We start from the raw sequence: 24016 nt of genomic DNA on the forward strand, positions 1-24016 counted from the left end.
CAACTGTGTCTAATATATAAACAGATTTCTATGGGATCCATGGCCATTGTGAAAATCTGGATAGACATCCAGGGGTTTAAATAGCCCGCCGTTTCAATAGTCAAATCGTCCAGCTGTCATAACTTCTATTCTTTTATCCACTTGTTGTGTTCACGATGCGTCGTTCACTTTACGGGTAAATAACTCTGTTAATTTCTAATTAGTTTGACTAAGATGACCATTGACTAATTTGTTTCTGTTATCTGTTAGAATTTTGTTGTTGGTCTGCTGCTGTGCGATTTCTTCCGTCTGCGCAGCTCCGAGTTCCGCTGTTATCGGCAACGAACTGAACGGACTGGCCCGGAATATTAATGGCACTAGTACAGACTTAGACTCTGAAGATACTGACGAGAACCCCTTGGCCGTCGCTTGGTTGGTTGCGGTATGTTGAAACTTATTCGATTATATAAAAATTATATTCTTCGCTGGTTTTAAAGTTTCATTTGTCAATTTAGAGATACGGATGTGTTTTTGCGAGAGCGACCGCAGTGGTCTGCAAATTTCTGCGCACTGGAGATATTGGTGAAAGTATAATTTTCAAATAGTTTTGATTCAATTCCGGAGATGACTTTATAGTTTGATTTTTTTTAAATTGATTCATTCAAGTGATGTTGGTGGGACGTTCGGACAACGAAGAGTTGGACCAAATAGACTGGAACCAAGTCCGCAATGCAGTCAAGGTAAAATCCAACAGCACGTTGTTCATTTATAGAAACTCGATGGATTATTTAGTTGTTTTTACTAAGTCGCGTTTCTTTTATTATTTTCACAAATACGGCTGCCCTGTTATTAAAGCTTTCGCATTTGCTTGTATTTCGATTGGATAATTAGATTTTGACGTTAAATCTTAACAAATCACAATGGATGGTGATGAGCAAATTTATCCTTGAATAATAAAATTATTTATCAAAATTGATTATCCAAAAGTGAATAGTTACGCTGGTTGGGTTAACGTGGAAAAGGGTCGAAAGACATGACTGCTGTTAGATCTTTCACATTCAATTAGATTATGTGGTTTCGTAGGGCGATTTCTGAACGCATCCGGATCCTTCCGGAATTACCGAAGGAATTTTACTGGATTTTCCCTTTGCCATCAGGGAAGAGATGTTTGTTCTCTGAGTTCTTATGGTATTTCACCTGAGAGAGCCGGTCTTTATAGCAAACTCCAAGTTTAGGGGGACAGAACACAACCGGATTCCATCAGGTTGCGCAAGCCAATAATCATTTTAATTATTAATGAATTGGATGGAAGACCGGATTACCGTCTGATAAGAGATTGATATCCACGTTGTCAAGACCGTGTTGACATGATCACAATAATATTTAGGTAATTGCATAATTTGTCTTTAATTAACTCATTGTTTTTCTCCATTCTCTCCATCAGTGGGTATTACACCCACCACTGGCCAATGGTAAATTTTTTTTTAGGTAGTAGGCCTAGTGCATGGGGCTACCATTCAATATATAGATCGGAAATCGATCCTATAGCTACTAATTTAATGTTGTACCATGTTGTACCCTTCTTATTCATTTCTTAGACACAATTTGGACACAATTTTATTCTACCGGAAACATTTCCTTTCTAACGTATAACCTATCAACGCAAAAGCGGAACTATAAATGAATTAATTAAATCTGGATTTCCATCATCCAGCGATATAAATAGCGCACCATTCCAGCCGTCAACTGCTACTCCTTTTAGCCACTTGCCGCCGATTTTCACGATGCGTCGTTCACTCTACTGCGGGTATGTCCCTCTCTATTAATTTTCATTAAATCGTAATCAGTTGACAAATGAATATCTCCGGTTAGAATTTTCGTTGCTGGTCTGCTGATGTGCTGCGCGATTTCTGCGGTCTGAGCAGCTCTCCGAGTTCAGTTGTTATTTCGGGCCAACGAACTGGATGCCATCACGATGCATAATGGCACTCCGGGGTTTTCACACTCGAGACACTGCTGCTGACGAGAACCCCATAGCCGCGGCTCGGTTAATTGTGGTATGTTAAACTAATCGATTTATTTTTTTTAAATTATGCTTCGTTGGTTTGTCATTTGTCAATTCAGAAATAGCCTGCGGAGAGCGACCGAAATAGCCTGCAACTTTCTACGCACTGAAGATTTTCGTTTAATTTGAATAATTAATTCAATTCAGGTGATGACTTCATTTCGATTTTTGAAAATTGATTCAGACATGGTTGGTACAAAGTCGCGTTTCGGTGGAAACAGCAAAATGGAACTCTTTTTTTGTAATCGCTCAGTGCTTTAATCGTCCAGTTTCCTTTTCGAATTAGAATAAGGCATCCTGAAGGGGCCCGTAAGTGAGCATTAAGCATGGCCTGTAGGCATAATGCATCTCTGTCTCTGTTTAATCTCTGTTTAACGCTCTGTCAGTGCTGTGCCGCCAACTATAAATAGACGACAAACAGCGACAACTCGCAATAGTCAACTCTTTGGTACCAGCACGAAAAGTTGGTCTGTTTACGTGTTGGATTCCACTTCAGATTGAACGGTAGAACTATAGAATCTTAGGCATAATGGATATTACCTGCGACCTCAGACTTTTCATTTGTATTCTCTTGCTGTTTCCATTGGCCTTTATTTCCAAAATCACTAGTGACCCCATTCGAATCCACCACCGTCAGTCCCAAGGATCATTAAAATTATCTACTGACGTTATTGACAATCCTTGGAAAAAGCAACTGGGAAAGAGATCAACACCTCATCAATTGAAAGTGCGGAAATCGAGTGTCGAGGAAATCTTACCTCCGTTGGAAAGTTCGATCGTTCCATCATCCGAAAGCGAATTGAAAATCCCCCCAGTACCGAAACTTTGGCTGAGTTTATTAAGTAATCGACAGGTATTGGCGACAACTAATACGGGATGTACCTGCACTGATCCCAACCCGCAAAAAAAAATATCTGGACGCATTTGCTCCACGACTTGCTTGACATCGGAGACGTTGTGTTATGGCCAGACTTGCACTCGGTCGACGACTTTGTCGATTCTGTATTCTCTTTTTACTGGATCACAAATTCTAGGGCAAACGACAACAGATGTTTCATTTGTAAGTACCATCCAGAGGGTACAAATTGATGAATTAGATTGTGAATTGCTCGAAAGCAAATGCATCCTTTCAACCGCATTAACGCAGGCCAAAGTAACGGGCGCATTAGGTACAGGGGCTGCCATCGCTTTATCGGTTGGGATTGCAGTGGTCAAGAAAACTAAACCAAATGAAGAGGAAGAAGAGGAATACAAAGAATATTATTCGGAAATAGAATATTCGCAGAAGTTTGGTCGAATATCCAAAAGTTATTTCGAAAATTTGAAAAGTTCGATGGTTCCAATCGATGAGCAATTCGATGCGATGCCCCGTAGTTTGTTTGGTTTTGCACTCAGTAGAGTAGCACAACCAGCAGAAGGAACATGTAGTTGTAGTGTCAGCATTCCATTATTATTCCAGCAGGAATGTACAACGACTTGTCTGTCATCAAAACGACTTTGCGGCAATAATTTTTGCACCCGGACATCCGTTTTCAATGCATTTTTGTATCCAACCGGAAGCAATAGCGAACTAACTACACAAACATTTCTGTCCGTCAATAACAAAGATTGTGAGAAGTTGAGAGCCGATTGCATCGCATCGTCCGCCATCGGCGCTGTGGCCAAGATCGGCGCTGCAGCTGGACTGGCCGCTGCGGCTTTATCGTCTGGAATGGGAGCAGCCGCTAAACTTTTCATCGCCGCAAATTATATTAATTATAGAACCGGAAATGAAGACGGTATGCTTTCTAATAATAGCAGCAGACGTACATCGAAGAACTTAAAACACTTTGAATCTCTGCTGAAATTAAATTCTTCGTTTGGTGAAATCAGACCATTTTTAGAAAGTTCAATCGTCGAAGAAAAGAATTTGAAAAAGTTCTCCATAATTGATCTGTTTGGTCTATTCGGTGGTCAACAAGGGGTTACAAGTGTGACAACTAAATGTACTTGCGATGACCCTAGTCCATCAGCGGGGACGATAGGACGAGCTTGTAGCAAAACTTGTAGAAACAGCGAGACGTTGTGTTCCGGCTTACGAACCTGCTACCGGACCACCACCTTCATGGCTGTTTATTCTCTTTTTACTGGTTCAAAGTTCGATTTTCTACTTGGTTCATCATATTCTATAATCGATTCAACCAACAAAAAGTATTCTACCATTTTAAAAAGGACATACTCACAAATTGATGAAGAAAGATGTGAAATACTCGAGAGCCAATGCAATGCAGTTGATACTTTGGCCAAGGCAAGGCAACCGGCGGCAGATGTGGCTGCCTTGTCGGTTGGATTGGCTGCTGGAGCTGTTGGAATTGCCGTAATTAAGGCAAAACACAGCCAAGTGGACAATGCAACATCCGAATAATATGGTGATTTTCTATACGTACGAAGTCCTTATGCTAAACGAAAAGGAAGACAACGAATGTCATTAATTAAAGAAAGAAATCAGAATGAATTTGAAACAAAGTTGAGCGACATGCAGACAAGTGAATTGCATCAACACACTTCACTTGACCCACCTGGCATTGAAAGTTCCATGGAAGAAATATTAAATGTCCCGACATTTTTAAAATTATCCGGGCGACAAGCGGCAGGATGCGTTTGTAATATTGTAGGTGTTGTTGCTCAGGGGTGTATAACAACCTGCTTGACATCTGAGCAATCGTGTGCTCTTGGTGGTTGCAGTTGTACTCGAACTTCCATTTACGAGGCTAGCAAATATTTAACAGGTTCAACAACATCCTTTGATTTTGTAGCATTAATAACAAGAACTATAGGGGTTTATGGCACTTATTCATTTCTGTCTGTCGATAACAAAGATTGTGAAAAGTTGCTAATCGATTGCAGCCTCGCATCAACATCTATTGCGGCAGCGGGAAGAGTTGCCGCAATCGGCGTTGGAGTTGGCGGAGGTGTAGCGGCCGGAATTGCAGTGGCAGCTGTGGTGGTCGCCAATAACAACCAGACAAACAACAACAACAATACTGAAAATCAACAACCGGCACAAAACTCAAATCAAACCCCCGCAAATAATTTACCGATTCCAGTTGTCGGATTAAGTTTTCCGGATGACGGAAGTGGTGACAGTTCCATTCGATTTCCTGACGGAAGTAGTCAGCCTATTTTCAGCAGAGGACCTTGCAATCAAACTCATTGGGTTACAGTCGACCCCATTTCATTACAGGTCAGTAGAGCATTTCTAATATTTGTTCAAAGTTCAAATAAATTTTTAAATAAATTTATAACAGGGTCGATGCACTTTGCGTCTCTGTGAGGAAGAAAGAGTTTTCGTTGGCCGGACTGGCCTCTGTCATCACGTCAACGATCCCCTCGAATGTCAAGGAGGTCGTCGCCTTTATTACACGGCCTATGGAGATCCGATTTGCGATTGTCCCATCGGACAATATCCATTTCCAGACAGCACAAAAGACGATTGCGTTTCATTATTCTCTCAAGGTAATTTCTAATTCAATATGAATCCATTTTGCCTTAATTACAACACACGTTGATTTTTAGGTTCCTGCCCGAATCGCCAAGTGTTGGTTATAACTGAGGACGGTCGACTGAATTGCGAACCACTTGAATGTCAGTCGATTAATGGAGGCGATGACGGACGATTCCAGCAATTAGTTCCGGATGAGAAAGGAACTTGTTTCGCTCTGGGTTCACGCGGACCTTGTTCATCCACTCAACTGTTGGGTTACGACATATTCAAACGAAAATTGCAGTGCGTAGTGGATCCTTTCTCTCCGGAATCTTCTTCATCTCAACAAAACGAATTGGCTGGTGGTGCGGAAAACAGGCAATTGTTTTCACAGGATTACATCAGTGAGCGGATTAATTGGATCGAGTACTTAATCAGCATCAGTTTATTGCAAAGAAGGTATTAAATGGAACCAGTCGAGAGACAAGACACTGCGGGAATTCTTCAATTGCCCAGTTCTTTACCTGATTCACTCCTTCATCCTTGTCGCACTGGAGCTCGACAAGGCGACAATTTCAAATGCGCTAATCCGTTAGTGTAAGGCAATTACATTTTCTTAAAGTTAATTAGGTTTATTCTGTTTCACCATCAACTTTTTTTTCACGGATTCAGGTCTGATTCCGGTGCTGGTGGATCTCTTCCTCCGGTGCCTCCATTAGTCACTTGCCCAGCTGGCACTTTCTTGACGGCCTCGGGTTCGTGTGTTGATGACAGTCGGGCGGCCAGTTGCGGACCTTCGACTCGTTTTAACGAAGCAACTGGACAATGTCGATCTTTATTTTAATTATTTTCCCACTGAATTCGTACTCATAGTGGTGACGGGTGTTAATTGTTTTTTTTCTTTGACGAGATGTTTTTAAAATTAATGAGTGAATGTGTCGGTTACTGGGTGGTGGTGGTGTCCAACATCGTTTTTGAAACAATCAACAAGTTTTGAAATAAATTGGAGGCTGGAATCATGTAAGCAAGATGTCTTTTATTTTTATTATAATATGCCAAGAAATAAGTCGTTAAATGTTAATGTCACTTGTGTTAAAAAACAAAGAAATATGCATCTCCCAAGTTTATTTCAAAACTCGCGGGTATTCTGCCAAAGGAAGGGTAACCATAAAAAATTGGGGGTAGGGAGAGGAAATGATCCATGATGGCCGCCATTTCTTTTCAGTTTTCCTCTATTATCTCTGTCAGAGTCGTCTGTCGTGTGGACTCCGAGCAACGTATGGAAAAGTCAAGTGGGTTTCGATACAAAACTATAAATATTCCTCAAAAAGCACGTGACTTTCTTGCATTTGTATTAAACTTGACAAGTTCTAATCATGTTCATTCGATAATATGGATATCGTAAAAAAAAATATCGTCAAAAAGATTTGGGATTTAGTCTCGAGCCTCGACCTCGTTTACTCAGTTCGTCAACGTGGTGCAAGTGTTGATATAATTTGCTAAATTTCACATCTTAAAATCTAATCGAATCGCCGAAAGTCATACCGTGAGCGCCGTGAGTTTATAACGTATTATACCTGTGTAACAATCTTAGTTTGATATTAATTGAGTATTTGCTTCCAAGCGTGGAAATCCAATCTATTCTACAAATTTGAACACATCTGTTATGTCAAAGCAGGAAAAATTTGATTTCTGTTGAACCTTGAGTGATTGTAAAATCCCTATGTTAATCAGTGGGCATTGCAGTAGTTCTCTTTTGTTAATAATTTCATTTCGACGATCGCAAATATATACCTCCGTCTGTGGTTATCATCTGCTTACCAAAATTACAGCAACGTGCTACTGTTTCACAGCATTTTCAGTCATTTTTATTGTAAAATTGAAAAATCATATAGAAGGACATATTTACTTTCTATTTTTAGTACAAGCAATGCAGTTGCTGTAAGGTTATTTTACTTATTGTCTTCTCATTCTCTTGAGTGTACTCAAGGTTTCCAAAATTACCTCAACTCCGCCTCAACTTGCAACTAACTTGTACCTGGGATGACCTCTATCAACAGTTTATGCACTGAAGTGTTGGATTTTGCCTAATCGCAGATAAGACCTAAATGTTATCAAACACACATAAGTATGCATTACTTTTAAATTATTATTTTCATTTTAGATTGTTCTGTGTTGATGCTTGACTCAGTGACCTGTTTTACCACAGATTCTTTAATCTGAACATGGATAATTCTTGTTGTTTTAAACGGCTATTCTGCCAGGTATGCAAGTTTGAACCTGCACTGCCTTTTAGTTTAGAAGTTAGTCAAACTCTTTATATTTATTTGTATCATGAAAATTATAAGATTGATATCTCAACTCTGAATTCATTCAAGTAGGAGTTTGCCAAATAAGTGGTTGTTAGGAACTTACATTCTCTCAATCATGAGGTTTTACACCCACCAATGGCCTATGGTAAACATGTTTTCTAGAAGTGGGCCTCCAATTAAGTAAAGCCAGGAAACAGGGAAATGGATCCTGCTTCTTCTGTTGACTTTACGACCTATTACCAATTTAATGTTGTACCATTTTCTATTTATTTTTTTAGACACGCTCTTCCACCGGAAACATTTCGTTTCTAACGTATAACCTATTAATGCCAAAGCGGAACTATTCAGAACTGTTGGACCCAGCGGAGGTATACAAATACGAATTAATCTGCTACCGCACCGTTATACATTACGTGAAACTGATAACTTTTATCTTTTGTCGGCTAGATCTTGTCCGCGAACTATACAACTCTGGGCGACTTGAACAAACATGCACGCAAGAGACGAGCAGTAAAAACAGCGTTCGTTTTATTAGATCCGGGGTTGCAGTCGGCATCGGTAAAGTAAGTGGACTTATTTATTTCTTTTAAATGACGCTTCGTTTTGGTGACGGATGCATAACAAAACTGCTGACTTTGACAGTAGCGCAGGTGCAAGGAAGGCGAAATTTCTTTTCCTCGTTATTCTGAAAGTGCGGCAGCTAAAAATTAACGGCGTCAGGCATTTCCGAAATTTTATTCCTTGAAAATTTTATTCGAGATTTATGTGCCGTGTTTTTCCGTTTTTACTCCTATATTTTTAACTTGATCACATAAAGAAATGTTGGAGGTTAGTTTTTAGATAATTTTGAATTCTTCAAAGAATATTAGATTGTGTCAAAAAGTAGTTGAGGTAGCCGATTCTTTGTTGATTTCTCCCATTCTTAGAATTTCTATTTCCTTCAATCACGGCAGTGAATACAAACAAAGCCATCATTACTAGAGACGTAATGGTGAAACCAGAAATGTGTTAGTCGCCATAACGCGGACGTTGTCCACTGTTTCTATTTTAAAGTGAACAAGGGTAACAGAATCCATTTTGTTGCGCATTGTACGACTCCGGAGGGCAACCACCTGCTGACGCCGAGTCACGTTACATAAAATGAACAATACTTAATTACTTATTACATTCTTGGCCTTGTACTTTTACCTGAATTTCACGAGAAATTGTGTAATGGTATATGGTAATTGTGTATAGTACGAAATGTTTACTCCAGCGTGTCAACCGTTCGGGGGAAAATAAACTCGTTGGATTTGGTCGATTTGGAATAGAATTTTCACTATAAATCGGCCATCGGTTCAGTAGTTTCAAATTTCAGCTAAGCCTTTTAAAGGGACTTATATAATATTAGCACTCGTATCGCTTAGGTAAGTGAAATCAACTCAAATGTCCTGATTTAAATGGACTAGATGTAATTAATATTCTTTCATTCGTACAGCAATTTTGTTTTTTCGAATTTTAAAAGGCATCCGCATCCTGAAAGAGGCCCGTAAGTGAGACATTAAAGCATGTCTCGAAGGCATAAGTCATACCAATAACGCTCTGTCAGTTCTGTACCACCGACTACAAGTAGACGACAAACCCCGACAACTCGCGACAGTCATCTGTCTGTTACTGAAACGAAAAGTGTAGCGGAGATTGCGTGTAACGTGGCGAACAAAACTTCAGGTTGAACGGATTCTTAGGCATAATGGATGTTACCTGCGATCCTAGAATTTTAATTTGTATTCTCTTGCTCTTTCCATTGGCCTTTATTTCCAATATCACTAGTGACCCTATTCGAATCCACCGCCTTTCGTCCGAAGCATCACTCAAATTATCCACCGACGTTATCGACAATCCATGGAAACAACGACTGGGAAAGATATCAACACCTCATCAATTGAAAGTGCGGAAATGGAGTGTCGAGGAAATCTTACCTCCGTTGGAAAGTTCGATCGTTCCATCATCTGAAAGCGAATTGAAAATCCTACCACCAAAACTGTGGCTGAGTTTATTTAATAATCTACAAGTAGCGACCACTAAGGGATGCACTTGCACTGATCCTAACCCGCAAGGAGCAACTTTTGGACGCGTTTGCTCGACGACTTGTTTGAAACCGGAGACGTGGTGTAAATTGCAAACCTGCACTCGTTCGACTACTTTGTCGATTCTTTATTCCCTATTTACTGGAGAACAAATTCTAGGACAAGATACAATCACCTTATCACATGTAAGTACCACCCAGAAGGTACAAATTGACGAATTAGATTGTGAATTGCTCGAAAGCAAATGCATCGCAAAATCCGCATCGACGCAAGCGAAAGTAATCGGCGCATTAGGTACAGGGGCTGCCATCGCCTTGTCGGTTGGGATTTCAAAGGACAAGAAAACTAAACCAAATGAAGAGGAGGAAGAAGAAGAGGAAGAATATGACGAATATTATCAAGAACCAGAATATTCAAAAAAGTTGTATCGGAAACCCAAAAGTTATTTCGAAAATTTGAAAAGTTCGATGGTTCCAATCGATGAGCAATTCGATGAGATGCCCCGTAGTTTGTTGGGTCTTGCACTGAGAAGAATAGCACAGCCAGCGGAAGGAACTTGCAGCTGTAGCGTCAGCATTCCGTTACGATTCCAGCAAGAATGTTCAACGACTTGCCTGTCATCCAAACGACTTTGCGGCAATCATTTTTGCACCCGTACATCCGTTTTCAACGCTTTCCTGTATCCAACCGGAAGCAATAGCGAACTAACAACACAAACATTTCTGTCCGTTAATAACAAAGATTGCGAGAAATTAACTGCCGATTGCATCGCATCGTCCGCCATCGGCGCTGTGGCCAAAATTGGCGCTGCTGCTGGACTGGCTGCTGCGGCTTTATCATCTGGAATGGGAGCAGCCGCTAAACTTTTCATAACTTCAAGTAACAAAAGCAATGTAACAGCGAAGGAAAGTGATGGCTTGCATTCTAATAATACCAGTCGCACATCGAAGAAATTAAAATATTTTGATTCTTTACTGAAATCAAAATCTTTATTTTATGAAATCGGACCATTCCTGGAAAGTTCAATCGTTGAAGAAAAGAATTTGGAAAGGTTTCCCCAAAATAATCTCTTTAGTTTATTTGGTGGACGGGATGAATACGATGAATGTAAAAAATGTACTTGCGATGATCCAAGTCCAACAGCGGGGACGATAGGACGAGCTTGTAGCACAACTTGCACAAACAGAGAGACGTTGTGTTCCGGCTCTCGATCCTGTTACCGGACCACCACCTTCATGGCTGTTTATTCGCTTTTTACTGGTTCGCGATTTTTTTTTTATGATCCAGTGTTTGACACCGAAATATTACCCATTTCCACCATTTTAACCAGAACTTTTTCACAAATCGACGAAGAAAGATGTGAAATTCTCGAGAGCCAATGCAATGCAGTTGATACTTTGGCCAAGGCAAGGCAACCGGCGGCAGACGTGGCTGCCTTGTCGGTCGGATTGGCCGCTGGACTTATTGGAATTGCCATAATTAAGGCTAAACATAGCCAAGTGGACAATGCAACATACGAAGAATATGGTAATTATCCATACGTACGAAGTCCTTATGCTATACGAAAAGGAAGACAAAGAATGTCATCAGTCAAAGGACAAAATCAGAACGGAATTGAAATATCGACTAACCTGCAAACAAGTGAATTCGACCAACACAACGCTTCGCTGACCCCGCCTATTATTGAGAGTTCCATGGAAGAAATATTGAATGTCCCGACATTTTTAAAATTTGCTGGGCGACAAGCGGCAGATTGCTCGTGTACTCTTGTTGGTGTTTTTCAGACGAGTTGTACAACTACCTGCTTGTCGTCTGAGCAACCGTGTGCTGGTGGATACTGTACTCGAACTTCCGTTTATGAGGCCAGCAAATATTTAATGGGCCCAGAGTCGACGATCTTTGGCACTTATTCATTTCTGTCTGTCAATAATAAAGATTGCGAAAAGTTGCTAGTCGATTGCAGTATCTCATCGTCAACTATGGTGGCGGCGGGAAGAGATGCCGCAATCGCCGTTGGAGTTGCCGGAGGTTTAGCGGCCGGAATTGCAGTGGCAGCTGTGGTCGTCGCCAATAATAACCAACAAAACAACAACAATAATAATAATAATATTCAACAATCAGCTCAAATCGCTAATCAAACCCCCGCAAATAATTTACCGATTCCAGTTGTCGGATTAAGTTTTCCGGATGACGGAAGTGGTGACAGTTCCATTCGATTTCCTGACGGAAATATTCATCCAATTTTCAGCAGAGGACCTTGTAATCAAACTCATTGGGTTACAGTCGACCCCATTTCATTACAGGTAAGTTTTGGATTTATAAAATTTGTTCAAAGTTCAAATGAATTTTTCGTCTTTTAATTATAGGGTGGATGCACTCTTCGTCTCTGTGAGGAAGACAGAGTTTTCGTTGGCCGGACTGGCCTCTGCCATGACGTCAACGATCCACTTGAATGTCAAGGAGGTCGACGTCTTTATTACACGGCCTATGGAGATCCAATATGCGATTGTCCAATCGGACAATATCCGTTTCCAGACAGCACCAAAGACGATTGCGTTTCATTATTCTCTCGAGGTAATTTCTAATTCTATATTAATCCATTTTGCTCTAAGCGCATTATTTGATTGATTCGAAGGTCCCTGCCCAAATCGCCAAGTGTTGGTTATAACTGAGGACGGTCGACTGAGTTGCGAACCCCTCGAATGTCAGTCGATTAATGGAGGAGATGACGGCCGATTCCAGCAGTTAGTTCCGGATGAAAAAGGAACTTGTTTCGCTTTGGGTTCACGCGGACCTTGTTCATCCACTCAACTGTTGGGTTACGACATATTCAAACGAAAATTGCAGTGTGTTGTCGATCCTTTCTCTCCTGAATCTACAGCATCTCAACAAAACGAACTGGTCGATGCTGCAGAAAACAGGCAATTGTATTCGCAAGATTACATCAGTGAACGAATTGGATGGATCGAATATTTAATCAGCATCAGTTTATTGCAAAAAAGCAAATTGATGGAGCCAATTGAGAGACAAGACACTGCAGGAATTCTTCAATTGCCCAGTTCCTTACCCGATTCACTCCTTCAACCTTGTCGGACTGGAGCTCGGAGTGACAATAATTTCAAATGCGCCAATCCTTTAGTGTGAGTTACATCTTCTTGAATTTAATTAGGTTTATTTTGTTTCATTTAAATTTTTCATGGATTCAGGTCTGATTCCGGTTCTGGAGGGTCTCTTCCTCCGGTGCCTCCATTAGTCACTTGTCCGACTGACAGTTACTTGACGGCATCGGGTTCGTGCGTTGATGACAGTCGAGCGGCCAGTTGCGGACCTTCGACTCGTTTTAACGAAGCAACTGGGCAGTGTCGATCTTTATTTTAGTCGGTTTTATTATTTATTCTGATTCGTACTCACGGAGGTGGTGGAAGTTAATTTTATTTTATTTTCTCTGATGAGGATTGTTTAATTGGATGAATGGAATGTGTTGATTACTCGGTTGTGGTGTCCCTGGATCCTTTTTCACACAATCAACAAATCATGGAAATAAAAGGATGAGAAATCAAACTTTCATTTCCATTCTTCATTTTTATTTATCAAGAAATTTAAAATAATTTAATTTGTTTAAAGTTTCCTCTGACACAACGTAAATCGCCAACTGGTGCCCACATTTGTAAAAGATGTCGTGACGTAATACTGGCGAAGGAAGGGTATCCTAAAATCGGGGGTAGGGGGAAGGAAATAATCCAAAATGGCTGCCGTTTCTTTTCCTTTGATCCTTTTGTCTTTTTGTCAGTAGTCGTCTGCCGTGTGGACTCCGAGCAACATTCGGAAAATTCAAGTGGTTTTCGATACAAAGCTTCAAATATTTTTCGATCTGTTGAAGGTCAAATCGTGAGTTTTTATCGTAATTATTAGCTGTGTAACAGTCAGTTTGATATAGGTTTTGATTGTGCTTCCATAGGTGGAAATCCATTCTATTCTACAATTTTTTCTGATAAAATTTGATGTACATCAGATACAGATTCAACACACGTGTGTTGAATATGTATAGGTCCAAAGATAGTTAAGATACCCTTTTTTATCAGTGTATGTTGCAGTAGTTCTCTTTTGCATCTTACTGGCTGTAACAGTGTGCTTTTATTATTTTTCAACCAGTGTCAGTAAATCACCTGATCGAGAGCACACTAGGCCCTAATCTTGTAGAAAAAGGTGCACAGTGAAAGATTGGACATATTTTCACTTGTTTATTTCAGACAATATGCAGACACTGGAATGTTACAGAATGACATTATTTCACTTGATTGGATTTAACTTATTTTAGTATTGTATTTGCTTGGGTAGGTTTGTTTTCCAGTGAAGAAGAGTAGCCGACCCAAAACTTACTACTAGTACCACAACCCATGTCCAACTCTGATCCCAAACTATTTCTGTCGACTCAAACAGCTGGTAGCTGCCATCATGTAGTGTTGTTTCTATCTGGTAAGACTGCACTAATACAGTTTTTTTTTAAATATTTGCATTATTTATCTTGTGAATGAATTAATCTTTTATTTTGGTTTAAACAGATTCAAGTATTGCTATTATACACTTCAAGTCTGGACTTTGGAAGATGCTTGGCATGGTCCTAAATTTTTCACTGGATCAAAATTGGATAAGGAAAGTTTTCGACATTGAACATCACTTCCCTCAGGTCTGTGAGCATGTGCTTCCTATTGCTTGAGAAATTATTTCCTTAAGAAAATTTCCTTTAATTAAGAGGTCGCTTGTGAAACTCCGATATTTTATTCAATTTACGTGTTGCGAAATCTTCCTGAATTTTACCGATTTTGTACCAATTATAAAGTTTTTTATTGCCCATTTACACTAAAATAACTGTAAAAATCACACCGGATACTCAAACACCGCACAGTAATTTTATCCTTCATAATAGCTTTAGGCAGATTTATTTGAGAATACAGCAGTAGGGGGGAGTTGTTTAGACAACTGCTAGTTGCTGAGAAGACAGTTAACGGGCGTGTAAAGTGAACCAGAAAGCCATTCATACTCAGTTATTGCTTATTTTTTCACGTAGTATACCACATTTCACCACTTGAATGACTTTGATCATTATTTCTTAACTTTTCAACCACATTATTCAACCTCTTTCGATCGGAATTTTTCTGTTCAGGTTTTAGTTTGTTTTCGAGTACTAATGCGCTTGATTTTTTACCGCATAACTTAATACCGGTGTTAATAATTTTCATTGAGGTAATTTTTGGAAATGGATGGAAAAATATTTGCAGTTAAATCTTGGACATATTTTTTCCCCACTGTTTCTGAAAGAAATAATTTGATTATTTTCCATTTCTTTTTTTTTTGTCTGTGTTTGAATTTGAAAATACTGTTACTCACAGTGATCAGATATTTCCCCCCGATTCCCTGCAAAATGGTAGGCTACAGCAATTTTCTAGTTATTTTATTCCAAATGAAATTTGTGATTGCCCAGTTTCACAAGGTTAACTGTAATTTCATTTCGAATACTCAAATACTCCAGTTTTTTTGTTCTATTACTTACAGGAAAGATTTATTATCGAAAGCTAGTAGTATCCTCGGTCGGCTGTTCTAGAAGACACCTGTTTGCCGCTAAAGCGGTTAACGGGCTTTTAAACTGTTATGTGGAAAAGGAAACCATTCGTACTAAAGTTATTGTCCGTTCTTTCTCATGCCATCTAGAATTACTTAAACGATTATTTTTTGTTTACTTCTCACGCTCGTTGTTGCACCTCTTTCAAACGGAAAGTTACTTCGAATTTGTTTGTTTTGCGAGTGATCCAGATAGATTCATTCAGTTCTTAAACTTCGCTACTCTCAAAATTTTTCGTTTAAATTTTGTGTGTGAATGATAGCTGCTCCAAAAATATCAATTAAACCTAGTACGTTTTTTTTAGTTTGTGTTTAAACGAATTTTAGAAGTCTGGATTATATCGTCTCTGCGCTCTGCTGTTTACTCATTCTTTGCAAAATTTCCATCTTTTAGCAGAACTTACTTACCGAAATATTTTTCGAACGAAATCAAAGTCTGTTTCCTTCGACAACTCTAAACTTGAATAATAAAACTTGAATAATTTGAATTAATTTAACAACGAGTAACCTGAGCCCCGTTCAAATCCGGGGAACTTTTGTCTAGCGTAAAGTCGGACTGTTTTGTTATTCACTTTTGTTAGCTTAATCATCTGCCCGTAATAGATTTTTTTCGTGGGAAATCTGCCCAGTATACCTTACTTGAAGATTTCGTCATCACTGCGATGCTATAGACATCTGGTGGTGATGCTGGTTGTTGCGTCATCACGGCGACGACATCTGGTGTTGGGCATGTTTGGGCATGTCCCATTTTGGGGGAGGAGCCTGTGTTGACACATTGTTGACACAGACACAGGCTCCTCCCCCAAAAGCTTGTTCTTTTATTATATATGGATTTTGATTTTTTAAAATAAGAAAATAACGTCTTACATTTGGCTAGTAGGGCGATTTCTGAACGCATCCGGATCCTTCCGGAATTACCGAAGGAGTTTCGGTGGATTTTCCCTTTGCCATCAGGGAGGGGTATTTTCACTGATTTCTCAGGGTATTTCACCTGAAATTGTTGGATTTTCTGTATTCAGGTTTTCAAGCAAACCTGACGGACCCGCCTCCGAGGACAGGGGGTCCAAGCACAATTAGATTTTCATCAGACTGTACCAAATCAACATACAGCTAGTCTGGCCGTGATAATTTTGAGATCGCAATCTCAGTTAAATCAAGCCCCCTAGACACTCGGTAGTTTTGTGACGCAGTTTTGGGCTTTTTACACAATTTCCGTGGCGCCGCCTGATGGTTGGGTGGTAAATCAACTTTGTTCTTTTTGGGAATCGAACTCGCTGCTCGATGTGTTCTGATGTAAAAGCCACGCCCTTTCCGACTCACCCACTCTGTTCACATTAAAGTTTGTTTTATTTGCCGCCAGAATTTTGACATGTTTGGCAGTTATTTCCGAAGTATTTTTGTTTGAATGAAATGAAATCCAGGATATCAAAATTAAATTAAACAATTGCACAAATTATGAACATATTTGTGGGGAAAAAATTTAGGCGCGATCTTGATCCCGATCAACAGACAAAACACATTCGCGATCGTGATGATTTCACTTGAGAATCGCGGTCGCAATCTCTTTTGCGATCGCCGCTGGGTGGCAACCCATGGACTGAAGAGTTCAGCAAACTTGGGTATTTTTGTGGTAAACTGATTTTTTCTTCATCCGATTTTTCAATTAAATTTCCTTCGTGTTGATTTTATACCAATTATTAAGTTTTTAAAATTTCCCATTTACACGAAATAACTGTGAAACCACACGGGATACTCAAATACCGCACAGAAATTTCATCCTTCATAATAGCCTTAGGTAGATTTATTTGAGAAATCAACAGTCCGGTTGTTCTAGACCACTGTTGTTAAGGAGGCAGTAAACGGCAGTTAACGGGCGTGTTAAAGTGAACCAGAAAGCCATTCATTCTCAGTTATTGCTTATTCTTTCATGTAGTACCACATTTTACGACTCAAATTTGCTTCGACGATTATTTCTTAGCCTTTTCAACCACATTGTTGAACCTCTTTCGATCGGAATTTTCTGTTCGGATTACTTTTGTTTTCGAGTGAACCAATTCGCTTGATTTTTGACCGCCTGGCGAAAAACGCACTTTTTCAAAATTTTATTGAAGTCATTTTTATAAATGGGAGGAAGAATATTCAGTTAAATCTTGGAAATTTTGTTTCTGTGTCTGTAAGAGATTATTTGGTTATATTTTTTCCTTTTTCGTGTTTTAATTTGAAAATATTGTCAGTCAACATAAAATGGTAGGCTGTAACTACGGGCGTTAGGATGTTATTGTGGGACGAAGACTATAATTAAACATAAATTTCAACTTGACGTACTCGCTAGCATCAATGCATGTTGATTTATCATTATCTGTGTTAATTTTGATTAGATAAAAGTGTAATTTTAATAACGTCCCACATTGGCTGATGTAGGGCGATTTCTGAACGCATCCGGATCCTTCCGGAATTACCGATGGGGTAGATCGGTGGATTTTCCCTTTGCCATCAGGGATGGGTATTCACTGTATCTCAGGGTATTTCACCTGAGCCTGTTTGATTTTCTATTCAGGTTTGCAAGCAAACCTGAAAGGGACCCACCTCCGAGGACAGGGGATCTAAGCACATTCCGACTTGCATCGGATTGTACCAAATCAACATACAGCTAGTCTGGACGAGATTACTACGAGATTATCCCCTCCTCAATCTCAGTTTAATCAAGCCCCCTAGACTCTCGGTCATTTTGTGAGGTAGATTTGCAGGGTTTTCAATTTCAGTGGCGCCGTCTGATGGATGGATGGTGAACCAACCATGTTATCTTTGAGAGTCGAACTCAGGCCACGATGTGGTCTGATGATAGAGACACGCTCTATCCGACTCACCCACTCTGTTCACACAATTAAGTGTTTTATTTGCCGCCAGAATTTTGGCATGTGACAACTAATTTTAAAATCTTGGCAGATAATATTTGCCCACGGTGAAGATGTTTTTAGGCTAAGTTAGGTTCAATAATTGCGTCATGAAATTTAATGGAGTATTTCTTTTCTTTTCTTAGACACGATCTTCTAACGGAAACATTTCGTTTCTAGAGTCTCCTGCTAATGCAAAATGCGGAACTATTGTACGAGAAGGTATAAAACGAATTAAAAGGCTGCCGACCGTGCATTTTGAGCTAATAACTATATCTTTTGTCGGTTATTTATCTTTTCTAGGAACTAAACGACTCCACAACGAACGAGTTGAACAAACTTACGTGCACAGCAACTGAATGGTCCATTCAGTTCGTTTTTATTAGATCAGCGTAGCAGTGGGCAAAAGTAAAGTGGTGTTATTTATTTCTCGTAAATGCGGTGGATGCCTAAGAAAGCTGCCGACCCTGGCGGTGCAGGTGCAAGGAATTTCATTTTCTCGTTTTAATTGAGGCAGCTATAAATTTACGATGCCACATTTTTTTCCAGCTCCCTATATTCCTTTGAAACTCTATTCGAGATTTATGTGCCGTCTTTTTCCGGTTTTACTCGTAATTTCTCAACATAATAATGGTCTAAGTTTATTTTTAGCCCACGTGATATTTTGATATTCTTTCAAAGAAAATAGGACATGGTAAATAGCAGTAGAGGTGGGCGAGTCTTTGTTCATTCCCTCCAGTCATACTAGGATAAATATCCCGCAATCACAGCAGTGCATAGAAACAAAGCTATCATTACTAGAAAAAAAGTGGTGAGACAGAAAATGCATATGTGCCATAAAGCGGACGTTGTCCACATCACTGTTTCTTTTTTAAAAGAATTAAACAAAAGGTAACAGGGCGCGTATGGTCATTTTTGTAGCATACATCCGAAACCGTAGACTCCCGAGGGCACACTTACCTGCCGGTGCTGTGAGTGATTTACGCCAACAATAGGGGTGCACGCGCGCATTTAAAAAAAAACAGTTTGGCCGTCTTATTTTAACGAGAAATGGGAATGGTTTGTAGCCTACGAGATGTTTACTCCTGCATGTTACGTAAAAAAAGAAAAAAACTCATTGAGGTTGACCATTTCAAACAGATTTCAATATTACAACCCATCGGTTCGATAGTAAAACTAAAATTACAACACCTCTACATACAGACCTAGTTGTAATTTTAGTTTTACTGTTTTAGCGCATAAAATACGAATGCTTTTTTTGCTATAGGAAAAGATCGTTTGAGCTGGATGGACTAACACATCTTTTTTTATTTGATGTACTGTAGTCATGTGTTTAACTCGTCCAATTTTCTTTTTCGAATGATAATAACTTTAATAAGGCATCCCGAAAAAAGGCCTTAAGGGTGAGACGGCATAAGTAATGGCTCGCAGGCATAAGGTATCTTAAACGCGTCGTAACTACTGTATACCGCCAACTACAAATAGGCGCCAAACAAGGACAACTTGCGATAGTCATCTGTCTGTTACCGACACGAAAAGTTGAGTGGAGATTGCGTAAAGTGTTGGATTCCATTTCAGTTGAACGGTAGAACTAGAGTCTTAGGCACAATGGATATCACCTGCTACCCCAAACTTTTGATTTGTATTCTGTTACTGTTTCCATTGACCTTTATTACCAAAATCACTAGTGAACCTTTTCAGAGCGATCACCGTCCATCCGAAAGATCATTAAAATTATCCCCTGACAAATTTTCATGGAAACAGCGACTAGGAAAGGTATTCTCGTATAATTGGAGAAAAAAGGGGAAATTGAGTGTCGACAAAGTGTTGCCTCCATTAGAAAGTTCGATTGCCCCACCATCCGAAAGCGAATTGAAAATCTTCCCACCGAAACTGTGGCTGAGTTTACTTAATAATCTTGCTGTAGAGATACCTAGCACGGGACAGACGGGATGCACTTGCTCAGATCCCAATCCGCAAGGAGTAACAATAGGACGAATTTGCTCCACGACTTGCTTGACGTCGGAGACATTGTGTTATGGCCAGACTTGTACCCGAACAACGACTTTTTCGGCTCTTTATTTCCTTTTTACTGGAGAACAATTTCTAGGACAAGAGACATTTCCCATATCATTTGTAAGCACCACCCAGAAGGTACAAATTGACGAATTAGATTGTGAATTGCTTGAAAGCAAATGCATCGCGAAATCCGCATCGACGCAAGCGAAAGTAATCGGCGCATTAGGTACAGGGGGCGCCATCGCCTTGTCGATTGGGATTTCAAAGGACAAGAAGAGTAATAATGAAGAAGAGGAAGAAGAAGAGGAAGAATATGACGAATATTATCAAGAACCAGAATATTCAAAAAAGTTGTATCGAAAATCCAGAAGTTATTTCGAACATTTGAAAAGTTCGATGGTTCCAATCGATGAGAAATTTGATGTCATGCCCCGTAGTTTGTTTGGTTTTGCACTGAGAAGAGTAGCACAACCAGCAAAAGGAACATGTAGCTGTAGCGTCAGCATTCCGTTATTATTCGTTCAAGAATGTACAACCACTTGCCTGTCATCCAAACGACTTTGCGGTAATCATTTTTGTACCAGGACATCCGTTTTCAACGCCTTTTTGTATCCAACCGGAAGCAACAGCGAACTAACAACACAAACATTTCTGTCCGTTAATAACAAAGATTGCGAGAAGTTGACAGCCGATTGCATCGCATCGTCCGCCATCGGCGCTGTGGCCAAAATTGGCGCTGCTGCTGGACTGGCCGCTGCGGCTTTATCGTCCGGAATGGGAGCAGCTGCTAAACTTTTAATCGCCGCAAATTATATAAATAATAGAACTAGAAATGAAGACGAGCGTTTGCATCAAACTTATACAGGACGCACAGCAAAGAAATTAAAATATTTTGATTCCCAGATGAATTCAAAATCTTTCTTTGATGAAATCGAATCATTCCTGGAAAGTTCAATCGTTGAAGAAAAGAATTTGAAAAGGTTTCCCAAAAATAATCTCTTTAGTTTATTCAGTGGACGACAAGAAGATGAGGATATCACTGGTTGTACTTGCGATGACCCAAGTCCATCAGCGGAGACGATAGGACGAGCTTGTAGCACAACTTGCACAAATAGCGAGACGTTGTGTTCCGGCTCGCGAACCTGCTACCGGACCACCACTTTCATGGCCGTTTATTCCTTTTTATCTGGTTCACGGTTATATTGTTCTTATAATGGTATAGAAGATCCACAACTTCTTTCCACCATTTTAACCAGAACGTTTTCGCAAATCGACGAAGAAAGATGTGAAATACTCGAGAGCCAATGCAATGCAGTTGATACTTTGGCCAAGGCAAGACAACCGGCGGCAGATGTGGCTGCCTTGTCGGTCGGATTGGCCGCTGGAGCTGTTGGAATTGCCGTAATTAAGGCTAAACATAGCCAAGTGGATAATGCAACATACGAAGAATATGGTGATTATCCATACGTACCAGATGCCAGACGAAAACGAAGAAAGAGAATGACATTAACTAAAGAAAGAAAACAGAATGAATTTGAAACAAAATTGAGCGACATGCAGACAAGTGAATTCGACCAACACACTTCGCTTGGCCCACCTAGCATTGAAAGTTCGATGGAAGAAATATTAAGTGTCCCGACATTTTTAAAATTATCCGGGCGACAAGCGGCTGTATGCGCGTGTAATATTTTAGGGGTTTTTACCGACTGTTGTTCTACAACCTGCTTGGCATCTGAGCAACCATGTGGTGGTGGTTGCAGTTACTGCACTCGAACTTCCGTTTTCGAAGCCAGTCAATATTTAATAGGTCCCGATTCATTGGACTGGGGCACTTTTTCAGTACTGTCTGTCAATAACAAAGATTGTGAAAAGTTACTAGTCGATTGCAGTATCGCCTCGTCGACTATTTTGGCGGCTGGAAGAGTTGCCGCAATCGGCGTTGGAGTTGGCGGAGGTGTAGCAGCCGGAATTGCAGTGGCAGCTGTAGTCGACGCCAGCACCAACCAACAAAACAACAATGACACTATCAACAACAACAATAATAATAATAATCAACAATCAGCTCAAATCTCTAATCAAACCCCCGCAAATAATTTACCTATTCCAGTTGTCGGATTAAGTTTTCCGGATGACGGAAGTGGTGACAGTTCCATTCGATTTCCTGACGGAAGTAGTCATCCCATTTTCAGCAGAGGACCTTGTAATCAAACTCAGTGGGTTACAGTCAACCCCATTTCATTACAGGTAAGTTTTGGATTTATAAAATTTGTTCAAAGTTCAAATGAATTTTTCGTCTTTTAATTATAGGGTGGATGCACTCTTCGTCTCTGTGAGGAAGAAAGAGTTTTCGTTGGCCGGACTGGCCTCTGCCATGACGTCAACGATCCACTTGAATGTCAAGGAGGTCGACGTCTTTATTACACGGCCTACGGAGATCCGATTTGCGATTGTCCCATCGGACAATATCCGTTTCCAGACAGCACCAAAGACGATTGCGTTTCATTATTCTCTCAAGGTAATTTCTAATTCAATATGAATCCATTTTGCCTTAATTACAACACACATTGATTTTTAGGTTCCTGCCCAAATCGCCAAGTGTTGGTTATAACTGAGGACGGTCGACTGAATTGCGAACCACTTGAATGTCTGTCGATTAATGAAGGCGATGACGGACGATTCCAGCAGTTGGTTCCGGATGAGAAAGGAACTTGTTTCGCTTTGGGTTCACGCGGACCTTGTTCATCCACTCAATTGTTGGGTTACGACATATTCAAACGACAATTGCAGTGCGTAGTGGATCCTTTCTCTCCTGAATCTTCTCCATCTCAACAAAACGAACTGGTCGATGCTGCAGAAAACAGGGAATTGTATTCGCAGGATTACATCAGTGAACGAATTGGATGGATCAAGTACTTAATCAGCATCAGTTTATTGCAAAGAAGCAAATTAATGGAGTCAATCGAGAGACAAGACAATGCGGGAATTCTTCAATTGCCCAGTTCCTTACCTGGTTCACTCCTTCATCCTTGTCGCACTGGAACGCGACTAGGCAATAATTTCAAATGCGCCAATCCTTTAGTGTAAGTCAGTTACATTTTTTAAGTTAATTAGGTTTATTCTGTTTCATTTACATTTTGTATGGATTCAGGTCTGGTTCCGGTTCTGGAGGGACACGTCCTCCGGTGCGTCCGTTAGTTTCTTGCCCAGCTGGCACTTTCTTGACGGCCTCGGGCTCGTGTGTTGGTGACAGTCGAGCGGCGAAATGTGGACCTTCGACTCGTTTTAACGAAGCAACTGGACAATGCCGACCTTTATTTTGATTTTCATTGCGTCAGTAGGTGTTTTGATTTTGGTTTCATCTAAGGAATAAAAATTTGTCTGATTGGATGTAAAAAATTTGTGTAATAAAGTGTCAGTTACTCTGTAGTTTCCACGTTATTCTCTATTTTGCAATATGTATTTATTTTTATTAAATTGGTTTATTTTTACTTTAGTATTCGATCCTTATTCGCAGAATCAGGTGTTTCCTTTTTCCAAACAAAAGAAAACAAATATTGGCGTAATACTGTCGAAGGAAGGGTGCCCTAAATTGCGGGACT

General features: G+C 40.0%; 4 protein-coding genes across 9 annotated transcripts in view; all 4 read left to right on the forward strand.

Annotated features, from left to right (window-relative positions):
* The window catches only part of LOC124349445 (endocuticle structural glycoprotein ABD-4-like), a 152525-nt gene that overhangs the window by 49647 nt on the left and 78862 nt on the right, over positions 1 to 24016 (forward strand). The gene's annotated exons all lie outside the window — the stretch shown is intronic.
* Positions 97 to 964, forward strand: LOC124349664. The gene is made up of 5 exons (XM_046800440.1): positions 97 to 175; positions 250 to 421; positions 495 to 567; positions 646 to 719; positions 810 to 964. The coding sequence occupies exons 1-5, from the start codon at positions 156 to 158 to the stop codon at positions 864 to 866; spliced, it is 396 nt and encodes a 131-aa protein (XP_046656396.1). The 5' UTR covers positions 97 to 155; the 3' UTR covers positions 867 to 964.
* Positions 7673 to 13450, forward strand: LOC124344464. The gene is made up of 7 exons (XM_046798018.1): positions 7673 to 7771; positions 8098 to 8187; positions 8267 to 8382; positions 9324 to 12188; positions 12252 to 12459; positions 12521 to 13025; positions 13092 to 13450. The coding sequence occupies exons 4-7, from the start codon at positions 9549 to 9551 to the stop codon at positions 13261 to 13263; spliced, it is 3525 nt and encodes a 1174-aa protein (XP_046653974.1). The 5' UTR covers positions 7673 to 7771; positions 8098 to 8187; positions 8267 to 8382; positions 9324 to 9548; the 3' UTR covers positions 13264 to 13450.
* On the forward strand, positions 13577 to 23863 carry LOC124344419. 6 transcript variants are annotated; one of them, XM_046797959.1, is made up of 10 exons: positions 13577 to 13773; positions 13844 to 13968; positions 14038 to 14091; positions 14224 to 14361; positions 14448 to 14572; positions 18545 to 18620; positions 18702 to 22661; positions 22725 to 22932; positions 22993 to 23497; positions 23566 to 23863. In XM_046797959.1, the coding sequence occupies exons 7-10, from the start codon at positions 20007 to 20009 to the stop codon at positions 23735 to 23737; spliced, it is 3540 nt and encodes a 1179-aa protein (XP_046653915.1). In that variant the 5' UTR covers positions 13577 to 13773; positions 13844 to 13968; positions 14038 to 14091; positions 14224 to 14361; positions 14448 to 14572; positions 18545 to 18620; positions 18702 to 20006; the 3' UTR covers positions 23738 to 23863. The 6 variants fall into 6 exon arrangements, with proteins under 6 accessions (XP_046653915.1, XP_046653922.1, XP_046653930.1 ...); XM_046797966.1 differs by lacking the exon at positions 14038 to 14091 and having other exon boundaries at positions 13844 to 13944; XM_046797974.1 differs by lacking the exons at positions 13844 to 13968; positions 14038 to 14091.

The sequence above is a fragment of the Daphnia pulicaria genome, chromosome 1, assembly GCF_021234035.1.
Source record: "Daphnia pulicaria isolate SC F1-1A chromosome 1, SC_F0-13Bv2, whole genome shotgun sequence".
Lineage (NCBI taxonomy): Eukaryota > Metazoa > Arthropoda > Branchiopoda > Diplostraca > Daphniidae > Daphnia > Daphnia pulicaria.

Excerpts from the sequence above, each read along its gene's own strand:
- LOC124344419 (XM_046797959.1), top strand. The coding sequence starts at position 20,007 with ATGGATATCACCTGCTACCCCAAACTTTTGATTTGTATTCTGTTACTG. Across the intron at positions 22,662-22,724 it reads TCAACCCCATTTCATTACAG|GGTGGATGCACTCTTCGTCT; the intron begins GTAAGTTTTGGA and ends TTTTAATTATAG. Across the intron at positions 23,498-23,565 it reads AAATGCGCCAATCCTTTAGT|GTCTGGTTCCGGTTCTGGAG; the intron begins GTAAGTCAGTTA and ends GTATGGATTCAG.
- LOC124349664 (XM_046800440.1), top strand. The coding sequence starts at position 156 with ATGCGTCGTTCACTTTACGG. Across the intron at positions 176-249 it reads ATGCGTCGTTCACTTTACGG|AATTTTGTTGTTGGTCTGCT; the intron begins GTAAATAACTCT and ends GTTATCTGTTAG. Across the intron at positions 720-809 it reads AAGTCCGCAATGCAGTCAAG|AAATACGGCTGCCCTGTTAT; the intron begins GTAAAATCCAAC and ends TATTATTTTCAC.
- LOC124344464 (XM_046798018.1), top strand. The coding sequence starts at position 9,549 with ATGGATGTTACCTGCGATCCTAGAATTTTAATTTGTATTCTCTTGCTC. Across the intron at positions 12,189-12,251 it reads TCGACCCCATTTCATTACAG|GGTGGATGCACTCTTCGTCT; the intron begins GTAAGTTTTGGA and ends TTTTAATTATAG. Across the intron at positions 13,026-13,091 it reads AAATGCGCCAATCCTTTAGT|GTCTGATTCCGGTTCTGGAG; the intron begins GTGAGTTACATC and ends TCATGGATTCAG.